Here is a 16490-nt window from a genome sequence, read left to right as displayed (position 1 = left end):
TTCAACATGAACTGAGTACCAACTTATGGGCCAAACACTGAGAATACAAAGAAAGGAATAAGACACTGTTCCTGGTGCTCAGATTTCACAATCCTCTCCACTCCATAACCCGATGCCACTGTTTAATGTTCTTGTCAAGTTTCCCCCGTCATCTAACGTTCTCTGGAGACAGAGAATAGCTATTTAGTCACACACAAGTCTCCTGCTCCAATAACCTATTTCCCTTTATTCAGCATGAAGTTCTAACTAGAACTGAGTTGATCTATTCCTCTAACACAGTACTTAACACACCTTTTTTTTTCTTTGGCGGGGGGGACTCTTTTTTTTTTTTTTTTAATTATTATTTATTTATTTATTTATTTATGGCTGTGTTGGGTCTTCGTTTCTGTGCGAGGGCTTTCTCCAGTTGCGGCAAGTGGGGGCCACTCTTCATCGCGGTGCGCAGGCCTCTCATTATCGCGGCCTCTCTTGTTGCGGAGCACAGGCTCCAGACGCGCAGGCTCAGTAGTTGCGGCTCACGGGCCCAGTTGCTCCGCGGCATGTGGGATCTTCCCAGACCAGGGCTCGAACCCGTGTCCCCTGCATCGGCAGGCAGATTCTCAACCACTGCGCCACGAGGGAAGCCCCCGGCGGGGGGGACTCTTAAGAGCCTTACTAAAGTTCTAAGGTCAATAATGCCAGGGATTATATCTAGATTTTGTTCACCACTTTATATCAACTGAAACAGAGTAGATACTCAATAAACATAGCTTGAATGAATCTCTCTGATAACTGGAACACACCACATGTCACATGCTAACTGTGACCTTTGGACAAATGAGAATAATACCATCTTCCTCACAGAGTTGTTGTGAAAGGAGATAACATACGTAAAGTTATATCTGACACATAGTACACATTTGAAAAATGTGCACTCTTATTATTTTAATTTAAAAAAATTTTTAAACAAACACCTTATTTTGAAATAATTTTATTTTGTTTATTTTTTTAAATCTACATGCTATTTTATTTCCATTAGAAAAATATTATCTATATAAAATTTGGTCCAGTGTCTTCTCCTTTACCTCTACCATTCAAACTTAAAATACTTTAATTTTACTCAAGTAAAAGCAGAATCATGTATCTGACATGAAAACTAAATATTTCACATCATTAAATTAATAGAGTTTAACTGAATTAGGTGTGCTCTTCATTATTTCTCAGGAATAGTAACTCATCTTTCCTACATGTTATTTCCCTTTACTTTTATTTTTCTGAGTAACTATGTAATGCGTGTCTCTTTTCCCACATCCAGTAATATGAGTGTTATAGAAGTGTAATTTAAAACTTCAGTAACTAGATTCATCATTAACCTTCAACTCATGTTCAATTCCCCTTATTATATGGTATTTCCATAATAACTTCAGATATTTCAGTCAACCTTACACTTTCCAACAAAGACTCTAAAAATTAAGACATTAATTTAAAAACATTATTAAAATTCCAGACTAAATAACACTGGGCCCACTTAGAGTGATGCTGTCACGAGGTCCTTGGACAGCTACTGCTTCAATCTCAACACAGCCTCCTTTGGGCAAGGCAGCAACCTGGTAAGCAGCTCTTGCAGGAAAACTACTCTGGAAATATTGTTTGCAGATGTCATTGACAGTATTGAAGTCATTTATGTCGGCCAGCAAAACAGTTGTTTTTACCACATTCGTGAAGTCACAGCCTGCTGCTTTCAGAATTCCACCCATGTTTGGAAGAGCTTGTTTAGCCTCTTCTGCCACCCCTCCTGGCACAAGCTGTCCACTTGCAGGATCCATTCCTAGCTGTCCTGAAATGTAAATGGTCCTGTCGACGAACACAGCCTGACTGTAGGGACCAATGGCCGCTGGGGCTTTCGCGGTGCTGATCACCTTTCTGATAAAAGACGACATGGCTGGGCTTCCCTGGTGGCGCAGTGGTTGAGAATCTGCCTGCCGATGCAGGGGACACGGGTTCGAGCCCTGGTCTGGGAAGATCCCACATGCCGCGGAGCAACTGGGCCCGTGAGCCACAATTACTGAGCCTGCGCATCTGGAACCTGTGCTCCGCAACAAGAGAGGCCGCGATAGTGAGAGGCCCGCACACCGCGATGAAGAGTGGCCCCCGCTTGCCGCAACTAGAGAAAGCCCTCGCACAGAAACGAAGACCCAACACAGCCAAAAATAAATAATAAATTAAAAAAAAAAAAAAGACGACATGGTTAATCCTTTTCCCTTGCCACCCCTCGGAGACAACTACCCTGTATACTGCTCCTACTCGCATCTCACGGGTCTCTGAAATAATTTTAAATTTACAGAAAAGTTGCAAAGACAGTAGAGAAAGTTCCCATATCACTCAGTTTTTCTCTGATAGTAACATCTTACATAACCATAGTGCTCTTGTCAAAACTGAGAAATTAACATCAGTACAATATTAACTAAACTATATTCTTTATTCTGATTTCACCAGTTTTTCCACTAATGTTCTTTTTCTATTCTAAGGCCAACTCAAGATACCACACTACATTTAGACAAATTTTTATTTTTTAAGTGCTTAGTTAATTCTTAGTCTTTTCCACATACATTCTGAATTTGGAGAATCAACAAAACTATTTAAAGCTATAGAACTGTCTGAACAAGAACTCTAAGCTTTTCTTTGGTCTTTTCTTTGTCCTTTGATGCTATTCAAACTACAGCCTACTCTCTTAGTACAGGGCCGACAAACTTTTTTGGTAAAGGCCAGGTAAATTATTTTAGGCTTGTGGAACATACGGTCTCTATTGCAACCACTGAACACTGCTGTTGTAGCACAAAAACAGTCACAGATAATACATTAACAAATGAGCATGGCTGTGTTCCAATAAAACTTTACTTGTAAAAACAGGCAGCGGCCGGGATTTGGCCCATAGCCTGTAGGTTGCTGACCCACCTTAGTGCATTTCATAACATGGAATGAGTTTTGGATACTCAATACCATGACTGAGAGTAGAGGATGTATCCTTAAGTTTACTTGCAATGATTCTTTATATTATTTTTAAAAAAATATTCCACGGAACAATGTGGACAATAGTCCTGGCCTCAGAAAATTATTCTTAGGATTGAAAAGCAGGTTGTATAGTAGAATCAGTGTGGACAAAACACACAAAAATAATTGGCAAAAATCCCAAAGCTTTGGGGAGTGCAAAACAATACTATCCTTATGGAAGGAAATTTAGCAACATCTATCAAAATTTAAATACATTTACTTTTTGACCCAGAAATCCAAAGTCTAAAAATTTATCCTATACCTGTACCTATGTGAATTGAAGTATATCAAGCTTATTAATTATAGCATTGTTTGTAATGAACAAGATCAGAAACAACCCAAATGACCATATACAGAAACATCATGTAACTGCAGGAATAAAAACAAAAACAAAAAACTACATATATTAATATGGAAAAATCTCCAGGAAATGTTTTAAGTATAAAAAAAGCAAGAACATAAGTAGTATGCTACCTTCTATAAGAAAGAGGAGAAAATAAAAATATATAATTGGGACTTCCCTGGTGGCGCAGTGGTTAAGAATCCGCCTGCCAATGCAGGGGACACAGGTTCGAGCCCTGCTCCAGGAAAATCTCACATGCCGCAGAGCAACTAAGCCCATGCGCCACAACTAAGACCCAACGCAGCTGAAGAAAAGAAGGAAAAGAAGGAAGGGAGGAAGGAAGGGAGGGAGGGAGGGAGGGAGGGAGGAAGGAAGGAAGGAAGGAAAATATAATTGCTTTTGCTGGTATCTGAATTAAGAAACCTTGAAAGATATTCAAGTAATCTAAACGGTTACCTATAGAAGTGGATAGGGATTGAGAGAAAAATCTCCACGTATGTACGTGTCTGTGTGTGTGTGTGTGTGTGCGTGTGTAGTTTTGGTTTTTGAACCACGTAAATGTATTAGCTATTCAAATAATAAATTTTAAAGAATAATATTACTTTAGAATCATTGTAAGGATTAAAGAGTTTGTAAATGTAACCAATATAAAATCTCTAACACAGTGTTTTACACACAGTGGGTGCTGCTATGTCCTGTTGCTGGTCTTTTTAAATGTCATCCAAGTGGTGTAATAACATAAACGAATAAAAGAATAAATACCAAACACTTAGACTCAATATTTTCATCTCTAGGAATCTACCTTAATAAAAATCTAAAAATTGGACAAAGAATTATATATAATGAACTGCTGAAACAACCCCAAAACTCAAAAATAGAGAAATATTCAATAAACTATAGTACACCTATATTTATAAAGCATTTTTAATGACAGAGAAAATGCTCAAAATATACAACTTTATAATCTCAAATGAGGGGGACAGAGCGGTGAGGGTGGGGAGTGAGGGATTGGGAAGCAGAGAGATATATGCAGAAATAAAAGACCTAAGTAAAGTACAGCCAATAAACTTTTATAGAGGGGTTGTTGGCAATTTTTATTTTCTATTTAATTCTTTTCTGTATTTTTCAAATTTTCTTTTAATCATGTAATCCTAAAAAGGAAAAGAAAGAAAGAAAAAAAGAGAAAATGGATTTCGGGATCAAAGAAATGCAAGTTCAAATCCCATATTATATACGCAATTTTAGACAAGTTAATTAAGCTGTTAAAAAGCTGCCAGATTAGTAAAATGGAGATGATACAGAAATTCCAGGATTATTTTAAGGATTAGAGACATTATATGTAAAAAAGACCTAACTAATGTCTTAAACATAGTGGATACTAACTAGTATTATTCTCATACATCTTATCTGTGTAACATCCTCGCCTATATAAAATTATACTAGGGGACTTCCCCAGCAGTCCAGTGGTTAAGACTCCACACTTCCACTGAACGGGGCATGGATCCAATCCGCAGGGATCTAAGATGGGGGAACTAAGGTGGGGGAACTGGTTGGGAAACTAAGATCCCACATGCTGTGCGGCATGGCAAAAAAAAGAAAAAGAGAGAAAAATAAAATAAAATTATACTATATTTTATCAATCTAAGGTACTATTCCTTTTAAGATGCAAGCAACTTTTAGAAATGTTGAAGTGTGAAAAATGATCATCTTAGATTTGATGAAATTCAGTGTTTAAGTTTAGTGAAATAAATGTTACTTTCCATATGTATCTTTTTATTTACTACAATGGAGTGTAAACTGCATTAGAAGCAGATATTAAAAATAACAGGATGGGACTTCCCTGGTGACACAGTAGTTAAGAATCTGCCTGCCAATGCAGGGGACACGAGTTCGAGCCCTGGTCCAGGAAGATCCCACATGCCGCGGAGCAACTAAGCCCATGAGCCACAACTACTGAGCCTGCACTCTGAAGCCCGCGAGCCACAACTACTGAGCCCACGCGCCACAACTACTAAAGCCCGCAGGCCTAGAGCCCGTGCTCCGCAACAAGAGAAGCCACCTCAATGAGAAGCCCGTGCACCACAACGAAGAGTAGCCCCTGCTCGCAGCAACTAGAGAAAGCCCGTGTGCAGCAACAAAGACCCAACGCAGCCAAAAAAATAAATAAATAAACTTTTTTAAAAAATATAAAAAAATAAAAGGATTGGGAATTCCCTGGCAGTCCAGTGCTTAGGACTCAGTGCTTTCACTGCTGGGGCCTAAGTTCAATCCCTGGTCGGGGAACTAGGATCCTGCAGGCCGTGCAGCTTCTATGTTTCTATGTAAGATACACGAATGGATAGTAAGCACGTGAAAAGATGCTCAACATGACTAATTAGGGAAATGCAAATCAAAACCACGATGAAATACCAACTCACTACCATGAGAGTGGCTACTATTAAAAAAACAGAAAACAAGTGTTGGCAAGGATGTAACGAAATTGGAACCCTTGTGCAGTGCTGGTAGAAATAAAAAATGGTGCAACCACTAGGGTAAACAGTATGGCAATTCCTCAAAAAATTAAAAATAGAATTACCATATGATGCAGAAATTTCACTTCTGGGTATATACCCAAAATAACTGAAAGCAGGAACCTGAATAGTTACTTGTACAGTCATGTTCACAGCAGCATTATTCACAAAAGCCAAAAGGTAGAAGCAACCCAAGTTCCAGCAATGAATGAATGAATAAACAAAATGTGGTATATTCATAAAATCAAATGCTATCCAACTTGGGGAAAGAGAGGGAATTCTGACACATGCTACAACATGGATGAACCTTGAAAACATTTTGCTAAGTGAAATAAGCCGGTCACAAAAAGGCAAATACTATGTAACTCCACTTATGAGGTACCTAGAGTAGTCAAATCAAATCCATAGAGACAGAATAGAGAATGGTGGTTGCCAGTAGCTGGTGGGAGGGGGAATAAAGAATTGCTGTTTAGTGGCTCCAGAGTTCCAGTTTTGCAAGATGAAAAGAGTTCTCAAGATTGGTTGCACAATAGTGTCAATGTACCTAATGCTACTGAACTGCACATTTAAAAATGGTTAAAATGGTAAATTTTATGTTACATATATTTTACCACAATAAAGTTAAAATTAAAGGACTGTAATAGTGAGAACAAGCCTATCTGAATAACATAATTCTCTGAAAATAACTGTAATAGACTGTAAATTCACTTAAGGTAGGAAGATCTTTTTAAGTAATACAATCTCCTTTTAAGAGTTATGAATATGATAACAACAAAAGAACATGAAATAAATAAAAACCAAGTAAGTTTTAAACTACTTTAATAAACACATTGAAGCATTTAAAACCCCAAATGAAATTTAAATACTGTAAACACAATACGCTCTGAGCAATAGACTTATTATTCAACTTCGTATTTCTTTTTTTTTACCTGGCAGAGAGAATAGTACCAAGACAGAGGAAGATCAAACACTCTTAGTGCTGCTGTCCTCAGGGAAAACTGTGATTCACTTACTGTTTCTTCTGACATGACTCCTCTTCTAATCTTCAGTAAATGAAACAAAAAATATATTAGCCACAAAGATTTCTGGTTATTCTACAAATGAAAGATACAAATTGAAAATTTAACTCTTTTTAAACAGCTTTATTTTTTGCACTTAATTAGACAGCTTTTTTTTTTTTTTGCACACTAACCTGAAGAAAATAACATTCTGAGCCAAATTTACTTGAGCTAAAAGTTTATTAATCACCAAAGTAACCAAAAAGAAAATGAGTTAGATTTCAATTTTGAGTTCAAGTAGTAAATTTTCCTTAGAAAACTGCAGGTTCTAGATTCTCTCTTTTCTGGTTAAATAAATGTTTCAGCTGTTAAACAGTAATTTAAAATATTTTTCTTCCCACTTATTTCCTTCCAATAACAGCATTGGGGGGGGGGCAAGTACTGAAAGAAATCTGATTGGAATCTTGACTCTAAGGGCTAAAAATGAACCTCAGGGCTCACTGAACTTCAGAACTCATGCATTTATTCTCCTACTGCCCCGTTTTAGAAAAATTTTTATTTTATGTTGGAATATAGTTGATCCTACCATCCCATTTTAAAGCTCTTAAAAGAAATGACATACATGCTATGAAATTTTAATATTGTTTGAATGCCTATTTCTATTGAAACCAAAGAAAGAAACATCAGTTGTCCACAGAGAAGACAGTCATCACTGAGAGAGGCCCTTAAAGGTAGCAGAACACTGACAGAAACATGATGGTTCAGGGTCTGGGTCTATGCTTTGTAGAGCCAGAAACTCAATTTTAACAGTGTACCCAGCTGGATACCCACTAAACAAATTCACAGAGTATTGATATAAGTTAGTTTACAAATTTGCTCATTTATAATAAGGAAATACACTATCTAGTGAAAGAATACCTTTATATGCTATCAAAACATACCCTTTCTGAAATAAGACATTGTAGGGAGTTGAATTAAGTATAAAAGGCTGTGTGGTGAGCACAAAATTAATGGGCCCTGAGGAATATTTCATACAGGCTGGGAAAGAGCCTGAGAACTGTTTCTGGTGTACAAGAGTAGGCTTCCCCACTAGCCAGAATGTTTAGGCCTAACGAATTCAATACTTCTTTCCCTTGCAGAGTGCTGTACAAACCACCAAAGAGAAAACAAACTACCAACAATCCCTCTGTAAAAACTTATTTGCTATACTTTAAGTCCTTTATTTCTGCATATATCTCTGCTCTCTCTTTCTAAACTCCAGTAGACTAATCCCTTCTGTTAATAAGCCCCGTTTTTTTTTTTTCTCGGACAACTATCAAAACTACTGATTAAGTAGTAGTTTCCTTGTACATCAAGCACAGTAATACTTCTTAAGGTGGGTTACTGCTACTGACCGTTTACCTTTTCCCTATTAGGGACACTCAAGGAGTATAAACTTAATTATCCCTCACTCATATTCTAATTAGAATATTTCAGCTCAGTGTAATTAGTTCTAATTGAAGTACATTTATTCTAACCAACAAACTGTGATAGAGACATATTATTCAGAAATACAAAGGAAATCATGAAGAAACAGTTAAACAAGTGAAAAATAGTCTTCTGAGGAATGAGACTAGGGATGTAGGGAGGCTGGGCAGAGAACCACTGTTTTTCATTATAAGTGCTTCTGTAATATTTGATTGTTTAAGTGCCTACATGTACTACTTTTTTGAAATGTTACACAAAAAAAGGAGGGGAAGCACATTTATCCCACACACCCCCCCAAAAAAACCCCAAAAACCTGACAACTTCTTTTAGAGAAACATTTTTAGTAACAAAATAGATTCTGGATCATTAAAGCTATCTGTGCTATTGAATTAAAAATTTAAAAAAAAAAGATACTGAGAGTAATTCACCCAAAGTGATTTTCTCCATAACAGAGTTCCAGATTTTTAAGCAGAGGAGAAAGAAAATAAAGCAATCACTTCAATTTGCTGCAGGGGTTTTCTTAAAAGAATTCTGACAAATGTCTATTTTTGCATTCTAACCACCTCATTCCCTTTCATTTAAAATCACTGAGGAAGTGATTCCAAACTTAATTAATAATTGAATAGCTTTTAAAAACTGGTCATTTCAGTTGCTTTCATAAATATTAATTTTAAAAAACATGAAGGCAGTTTCATGATTATTCGAATTTCGAGAGGGGGGTCTAAAACATCACCAAAAATATTTTACTCTGTAATATTACTCGCTTCTCTCCATTCTAAACACGAGGGCGTTAAAAATAAGTGTCATAAATAGAATTTGTTTCTTAAACACCCTAAAATTGGACTTTATAATCCAAGCAAGAATGAAAGTCTGAAATATCCACAAAATTTTGATAATCTATACCACCGAACTCTGAGAAGATACTTGAAATACAGCAAAAATGCTTACTTGCAATAACGATAAAATAATAATAAAGGTCTGTGCACGAGCAAGACCTTTTGGAGTCCTCCCTCCAGAAAATAAAAGTTGAACAACTTTATTTACAGAAGGGCTCTAACGCCACAAACCTCCCGATGCTAAATTATTCTCGGAAAGCACCTTCAAGGAAAGCGTAATCTTCCTCATCCAAAAACCACTCCCCGCTCAAACCACTGACATTCTTGCAGGAACTTGTACCACACTAGCTGCCCCTCCCTCAGGCCTCCCTCACCCCCACCGCGCTCTCCTCTGCGGGCTTCCTTTTTCTTTACCAAGAGGACCAGGAAAGGGGCTCCCTCTCGGCTCAGCCGCCCCGACCGACCCTCGCTCCGGCTCCAAGCGGTCACCAGCCCACCCTGATTCAGCGGTCCCGGCCGGGCCTCCCTCCGGCTTTCTGTTCTTCCACCCGCACTCGGAGTCCAGAGGTCGCAGGCTGGCGCTCTTGCCCGCCCAGCAGCCTCTACCCCGTGGCCGCTGCGACCCCACCCGACCCTCCGCCCGCCAGCTCCACCAGCGTACCTGGCGCTCCAGGGTAAGTGTAGCATGCCCACGCCTACTTCCCCGCCGCAGCGAGCCGCAGGCTGACCCCCAGGGGCGGAGTCCTTCCGGGGTCAGGAGTGGGACGGTGGAGAGAAAGTCGCGGGGGCCTCCTAGCCTTTCTGCGTGAGGGGCTACGTGTGAAGCAGCTCCCGCCATTTTTGTTTAGGGTAGAGGCTCTCGCCCTGCCAGATAGATGTAAAATATAGAATGGAAGAATTGCATCCTCTTACAGTGCTGTCAAGGACTAGCATCCTAGTTCGTAACCATTTGAGGGCTCTAGGACCATACTATGAATCTGGTGAAAACTATGGGGCCTTTTCCCCATATGTCATTTAAATACAGTGTTAAAAAAATACACTCACATACTATTAAAAGAAAAAATAGTGTGTGTGTGTATATATATATATATACATATATATATGTGTATATATATATATACATATATATATATGTATGTATACATATATATATATATGAGGTTAGATGCCCAAAACCAATCCATAGGTCCCAGATTAAGAACTACTACAGACGCTCAGCCCCCAAACAAATTAATGTTGAGGCATTCCAATCCTGTATTAATGATAAAGTTATTGATTTCAATTCCTCTTTAGCTTTTCTCCACGTTTCCTACTGAATTAGGCTACCAAATAATATGTGAATATGGTCAACTCTGAGGGGTTAGGCAACGGATTCACAGCTCCGAGGTTCTGTCTAATACGCAGTGAACTAATGGGGTGGGAGGGAGAACAACAGAAAACAACATGCTGTTTCTATGTGCAGTCCTGAGCCAAAACATTCCGTCAGAACTGCAGATTTTAAAATTCCAATTTCTGAGCATATTTGTGGTGAAAAAAGCCAAACTAATTTTGTAAGGATTGCTAAAACATGAGAGCACATGTTACTATTCCTATCTCAGAATCAAGAATGAACAGTCTTTTCTGGTAGTGTTCGAAATTCCCATTTAGTGAAATGGAAAATAAGGAGAATGGTAATGCCAGTGTCTGACATTACCGGATGAATAATAACTAAAAATGCACAGACTGAGTTGTGTGTGAAAGTATTGTGCACTTGTGAACAGTGCTCTTGACACTTGAAGAAACTGGAATTTGTAAGGCTGTGTTTGTTTATTCCTCCATCTCCTGTCTGCGCCTCCTCCCTATTTCCCACAACTTCCAAACATTCAGCCTAATGGGAAGAACAGTAATAATGATGACTACCACTTAAACAACTTTCCTATGAACACTATCTCCTTTAATTCCACAATAACCATTATGAGAAAGATATTATTACACACTGGGTATGGATTTTACTCTTTAACAGGAGAATAAGAACTACCAGATTTTATTTATGTTGCTAAATCAGTGTAATTTGCTCCAAGCCTCCCTTCTCCTGGGTTACCAGAATATTCAATCTTAGTCATTATTGGATATATCAGGTAGGATGCTGTTAGCTAGAAGCAAAAGAAAACTGAACAAATAGTAGCTTAAACCACAGGACAGGGTGGTCCACATGGATGTTAGCAACAGATGGACACAGTCTTATATTTGAACATTGATACCTTTGATATCTTTTGCTATCCTGGCCCAGGAAAAAAAAAATGGCACTTGGGTTAATTCTAAAGGTCTGATCCTCCCCCAGATAACCAAAGTCATCATGTAGTGCTCACCAAACCAGGAAGTGGAATTCATGAAATAATATTAGTTTTTGCTATTGTTCAAATACTGAGGTACTTGCTACATCAACCATTAGTGAATTTGGGTATCCTGTCTGCATAGTATTGAACAATACTGTGGAGTCAGACTGCCACAGTTTGAATTCTTTCTCTGCCACTTACTAGGTGCATGGTCTTAGGCAAGGTACTAACCCTCATTATGCCTCAGTTTCCTCATTGGGATGTTGAGAAGAGAAATGTAATAATACTTGTAAAGCACTAAGAATCTTATATAGGTATTTTTTTAGGATTAAAAAAATTTTTTATTGGCTTATAGTTGATTTACAATGTTGTGTTACTTTCTGCTGTACAGCAAATTAGTCAGTTATATACATATATCCTCTTTTTAAAGAATAAATTTATTTATTTATTTATTTATGGCTGCGTTGGGTCTTCCTTGCTGTGCGTGGACTTTCTCTAGTTGCAGCGAGCGGGGGCTACTGTTTGTTGTGGTGTGCGGGCTTCTCATTGCGGTGGTTTCTCTTGTTGTGGAGCATGGGCTCTAGGCGCGCAGGCTTCAGTAGTTGTGGCACACAGGCTCCGTAGTTGTGGCTCACGGGCTCTAGAACGCAGGCTCAGTAGTTGTGGCACACAGGCTTAGTTGCCCCATGGCATACGGGCTCTTCCTGAACCAGGGCTCGAACCCATGTCCCCTGCACTGGCAGGCGGATTCTTAACCACTGTGCCACCAGTGAAGTCCCACAGTTATCTATTTTATATAGTGGTGTGTATGTCAATCCCAATCTCCCATTTATCCCTCCCCACCTAAGATTCTTATATAAGTTTTTAACTTGTACCTCTGTGGGATCCAAGGATAAAACTCTTATTTCCATATAATTGGTTTCCTTGGTAATCCTACATATTTTGTTTTATACACATAGAAACATTACTTTGAGAAAGGGGTCCATAGGATTTACCTGAATGTCAATGGAATCCAACCATGACATCAAAAAATGGTTAAGAATTTAGAACATTCCCTGGCACATATTTCTAAGATATATGGCATACTAAGTGGGACTTTTCCATGTCTTTTGACAGAAGCTCCAAAGCTGAGCGAAATAGATGCCAAGTGCCCTGAGCATTCTAAAACAGAATGCTAAATCACCCACACAGGGCATGCTGGGAGAAAGGGCAGCCCATTTAGCTACTCTCAGCCCTCATGTGCCTCCAGGGAATGATGTGGCAGAATTGATCAAAAGATCAATTCCATTCTGGAGAATGGAAATACCCAGGGGACAATTTTCTAGAGTGCTGTGCATTTTTCCTTCTCCTTCCCCAAGAGTGGAGAGAGAAGGGTACTTGCTTATTCCATCCTATCACCACCTTGAGCCAAGTGAAAGCATTTTAAGAAATTTTAAGAAATTCAGACAATTTGATCTCTGTGCCCTGTAGTTTATGTCATCTGAAAAATCTAAAGGCAACAGACAACCCAAAGAGGCCTTTGATGACTGAGCAGAGAGAGCAGAGAGAGAGGGCTGTAGCAGAAATGCCGTATACTAGCAATCTTGCAAGAAAAGTTTTCCTGTGGACCATGTGAACACCATAGAATGTAGCAGGCTTCAGTTATCTTAAAAGGTTGTATCTTGAAATCAGCAGCTAAGTGGACCATCTATTGATAAATGGTTAGCTACAGATTTTTTCAAAGTATTAGGAAATGAAACAGTGAAAAGTGCCCAGCAAGGCAGGGGGAGGGGAAGTCATTGAAGAACACATAAAAGGGACCTATAAGAAAAGAGCCAGCTCTTAGGAGTGGGACACAGGCAGAAAGCACCGAAGTCGTATTTAACTACACTGATTGGGTGTATCTGATATTTTATTTCAGACATTTAGGATTACTGCTCACTCTGAGACAATATATGACCAATGTACTTCATTAATTATTGGTGGAAACAGTGCTTATCAAGTGACAACATTAAACCTGACCAAAGTCTAGCACTTTGACGATTAAAACCAATGACATTGCCTAAGTAAATAAATTCTTTTAGGTAATTCATATACCCAATTACCGTTTCCACTAACTGCTAAAACCTGGCAGAGTCCCCAGCAATAACTCAAGGCCTCCTTTTAAATCTACACGATGCCATAGGGCATATACTGGCCCTTGTATCTTTGTTCTTATCACCCACCCAAGAGTGTTTGACAAGACTCCTCTACAAGTCAGAACTAAGCCAACCAAGGCATCTAGAACTCAGAGTATTGTTCTAGATGCTAATTTAGAACATCTATTCCATGCACATCCAAATATTGCAGATTCAGTTCCTCAGAATGTTAAACATAGAGTACCACATGGCCCAGCAATTCTACGCTTAGACAATACCCAAGAGAAATGAGAACATACATTGAAGTAAAAATCTGTACATGAATGTGCATAGTAGCATTATGCATAATAGCTAAAAAACGAAAGCAACCCAAATGTCTATCAACTAATGAATGGATGAATAAAATGTAGTATATTCATATAATGGAATATTATTTGGCCATAAAGAGGAATGAAATACTGATACATGCTACAACATGGTTAAACCTTGAAAACATGTCAAGAAACCAGTCATAAAAGATTATGTTCTTGTATTATTCTCTTTACATGAACCGCCAGAATAGGAAAATCTATTGAGAAAGTAGGTTAGTGACCACCCAGGGCAGAAAGGGCTGAGAGGAAATGGAGAGGACTCTTTAAAGGGTATGGGACTTCTAAAGGGTATGGGGTAGTGAGATGTTCTAAACTTAGATTGTGGTACTAGTTGTGCAAATCTGTGAATATACTAAAAATTATTCAATTGTGTACTTTAAATGCGTGAATTATATAGCATGTGAATTGTATCTCAATAAAGCTGTTACCCCCCAAAATTATTATTGCCATTTCTTAGGTCAAAAAATTGAGGCTGGGCTTCCCTGGTGGCGCAGTGGTTGAGGGTCTGCCTGCCGATGCAGGGGACATGGGTTCGAGCCCTGGTCTGGGAGGATCCCGCATGCCGCGGAGCAACTGGGCCCGTGAGCCATGGTTGCTGAGCCTGCTCGTCTGGAGCCTGTGCTCCGCAACGGGAGAGGCCGCGATGGTGAGAGGCCCATGCACCGTGATGGAGGGTGGACCCCACTTGCCGCGACTGGAGAGGGCCCTCGCACAGAGGCGGGGACTCAGCACAGCCATAAATAAATAAATAAACCCAAAGTTCAAAAAAAAAAAAAGGCTAATGTTTAAAAAAAAAATTGAGGCTTAAAGAGATTATGAAAATGATAAAACCTAGAGATCTGAGGCCAGAGACTGATGTAGTGCATGCTCTCCCTGCATTGCCTCAGTAGTTATCAAAATGCTAAGCTGCTCCAATAAGAGGCATTAAGAGGTTCCATTGGGAGGTATTTAGATAAAAATGTAAAATAAAGTGTAAACAACACATGTTTTTCTATTAAGAGTTTAGGTAAGTCAGTTTATTCTAAAGTTACTTTAAAGTAAAGAGCAATAGGGAAAACAAATGAAGATGACGGAGTAGAAGGATGTGCGCTCACTCCCTCTTGCGAGAGCACCAAAATCACAACTAATTGCTGAACAGTCATCAACAGGAAGACACTGGAACTCACCAAAAAAGATACACCACATCCAAAGACAAAGGAGAAGCCACAATGAGATGATAGGAGAGGTGCAATCAAAATAAAATCAGGGCTTCCCTGGTGGCGCAGTGGTTGGGAGTCCGCCTGCCAATGCAGGGGACACGGGTTCGAGCCCTGGTCTGGGAAGATCCCACATGCCGCGGAGCAACTGGGCTCGTGAGCCACAACTACTGAGCCTGCGCGTCTGGAGCCTGTGCTCCGCAACAAGAGAGGCCGCGATGATGAGAGGCCCGCGCACCGCGATGAAGAGTGGCCCCCACTTGCCACAACTAGAGAAAGTCCTCGCACAGAAATGAAGACCCAACACAACCATAAATAAATAAATAAATAAATAAAATTAAAAAATAATAATAATAAAATAAAATAAAATAAAATCCCACAACTGCTGGGTGGGTGATTCACAAACTGGAGAACACTTATACCACAGAAGTCCACCCAGTGGAGTGAAGGTTCTGAGCCCCACATCAGCCTTTCCAACCTGGGGGTCTGGCAACAGGAGGAGGAATTCCTAGAGAATCAGATTTTGAAGGCTAGTGGGATTTGATGCAGGACTTTGACAGGTCTGGGGAAAACAGAGACTCCACTCTTGGAGGGCACACACAAAGTAGTGTGTGCATCAGGACCCAGGGGAACTAGCAGTGAGCCCATAGGAGACTGAACCAGACCTACCTGCTAGTGTTGGAGGGTCTCCTGCATAGACAGGGTGGCAGTGGCTCACTGTGGGGACAAGGACACTGGAAGCAGAAGTTCTGGGAAGTACTCCTTGCTTTGAGCCCTCCCAGAGTCTGCCATTAGCCCCACCAAAAGGCCTGTAGGCTCCAGTGCTGAGTCGCCTCAGGCCAAACACCCGACAGGGAGGGAACCCAGCCCCACCCATCAGCAGACAAGAGGATTAAAGTTTTACTGAGCTCTGCCCACCAGAGCAACAGCCAGCTCGACCCACCACCAGTCCCTACCATCAGGAAGCATGCACAAGCCTCTTAGATAGCCTCATCCACCAGAGGACAGACAGCAGAAGCAGAAGAACTATAATTCTGCAGCCTGTGGAAGGAAAACCACATTCACAGAAAGACAGACAAAATGAAAAGGCAGAGGACTTTGTACCACATGAAGGAACAAGATAAACCCCCGAAAAACAACTAAATGAAGTAGAGATAGGCAACCTTCCAGAAAAAGAATTCAGAATAATGACAGTGAAGATGATCCAGGACCTCAGAAAAAGAATGGAGGCAAAGATCGAGAAGATGCAACAAATGTTTAACAAAGACCAAGAAGAATTAAAGAACAAACACCTAGAAGAATTAAAG

General features: G+C 39.7%; 2 protein-coding genes across 5 annotated transcripts in view; both read right to left on the bottom strand.

The window, feature by feature from the left end:
• Positions 1–9910, bottom strand: part of MIGA1 (mitoguardin 1) — a 95800-nt gene extending 85890 nt beyond the window's left edge. For 2 of the 4 annotated variants that reach the window (XM_036829198.1, XM_036829211.1), the window contains exons 1-2: positions 9846–9910; positions 6813–6926 (exon numbers count right to left, since the gene is read on the bottom strand). In XM_036829198.1, the coding sequence (XP_036685093.1) occupies positions 6813–6911 (99 nt within the window). In that variant the 5' untranslated portion in view covers positions 6912–6926; positions 9846–9910. Of the gene's footprint in view, positions 1–6812; positions 6927–9598; positions 9826–9845 lie in introns of those variants that run through there. The other 2 variants (XM_036829206.1, XM_036829217.1) reach the window with 2 other exon arrangements.
• Positions 996–1919, bottom strand: LOC118882863 (2-iminobutanoate/2-iminopropanoate deaminase-like). The gene has a single exon (XM_036829229.1). The coding sequence runs from the start codon at positions 1917–1919 to the stop codon at positions 1488–1490; it is 432 nt and encodes a 143-aa protein (XP_036685124.1). The 3' UTR covers positions 996–1487.
• Positions 9911–16490: the final 6580 nt, after the last annotated feature.

The sequence above is a fragment of the Balaenoptera musculus genome, chromosome 1 (genome assembly GCF_009873245.2).
Source record: "Balaenoptera musculus isolate JJ_BM4_2016_0621 chromosome 1, mBalMus1.pri.v3, whole genome shotgun sequence".
NCBI lineage: Eukaryota > Metazoa > Chordata > Mammalia > Artiodactyla > Balaenopteridae > Balaenoptera > Balaenoptera musculus.
This window is presented reverse-complemented; position numbering and strand designations above follow the sequence as displayed.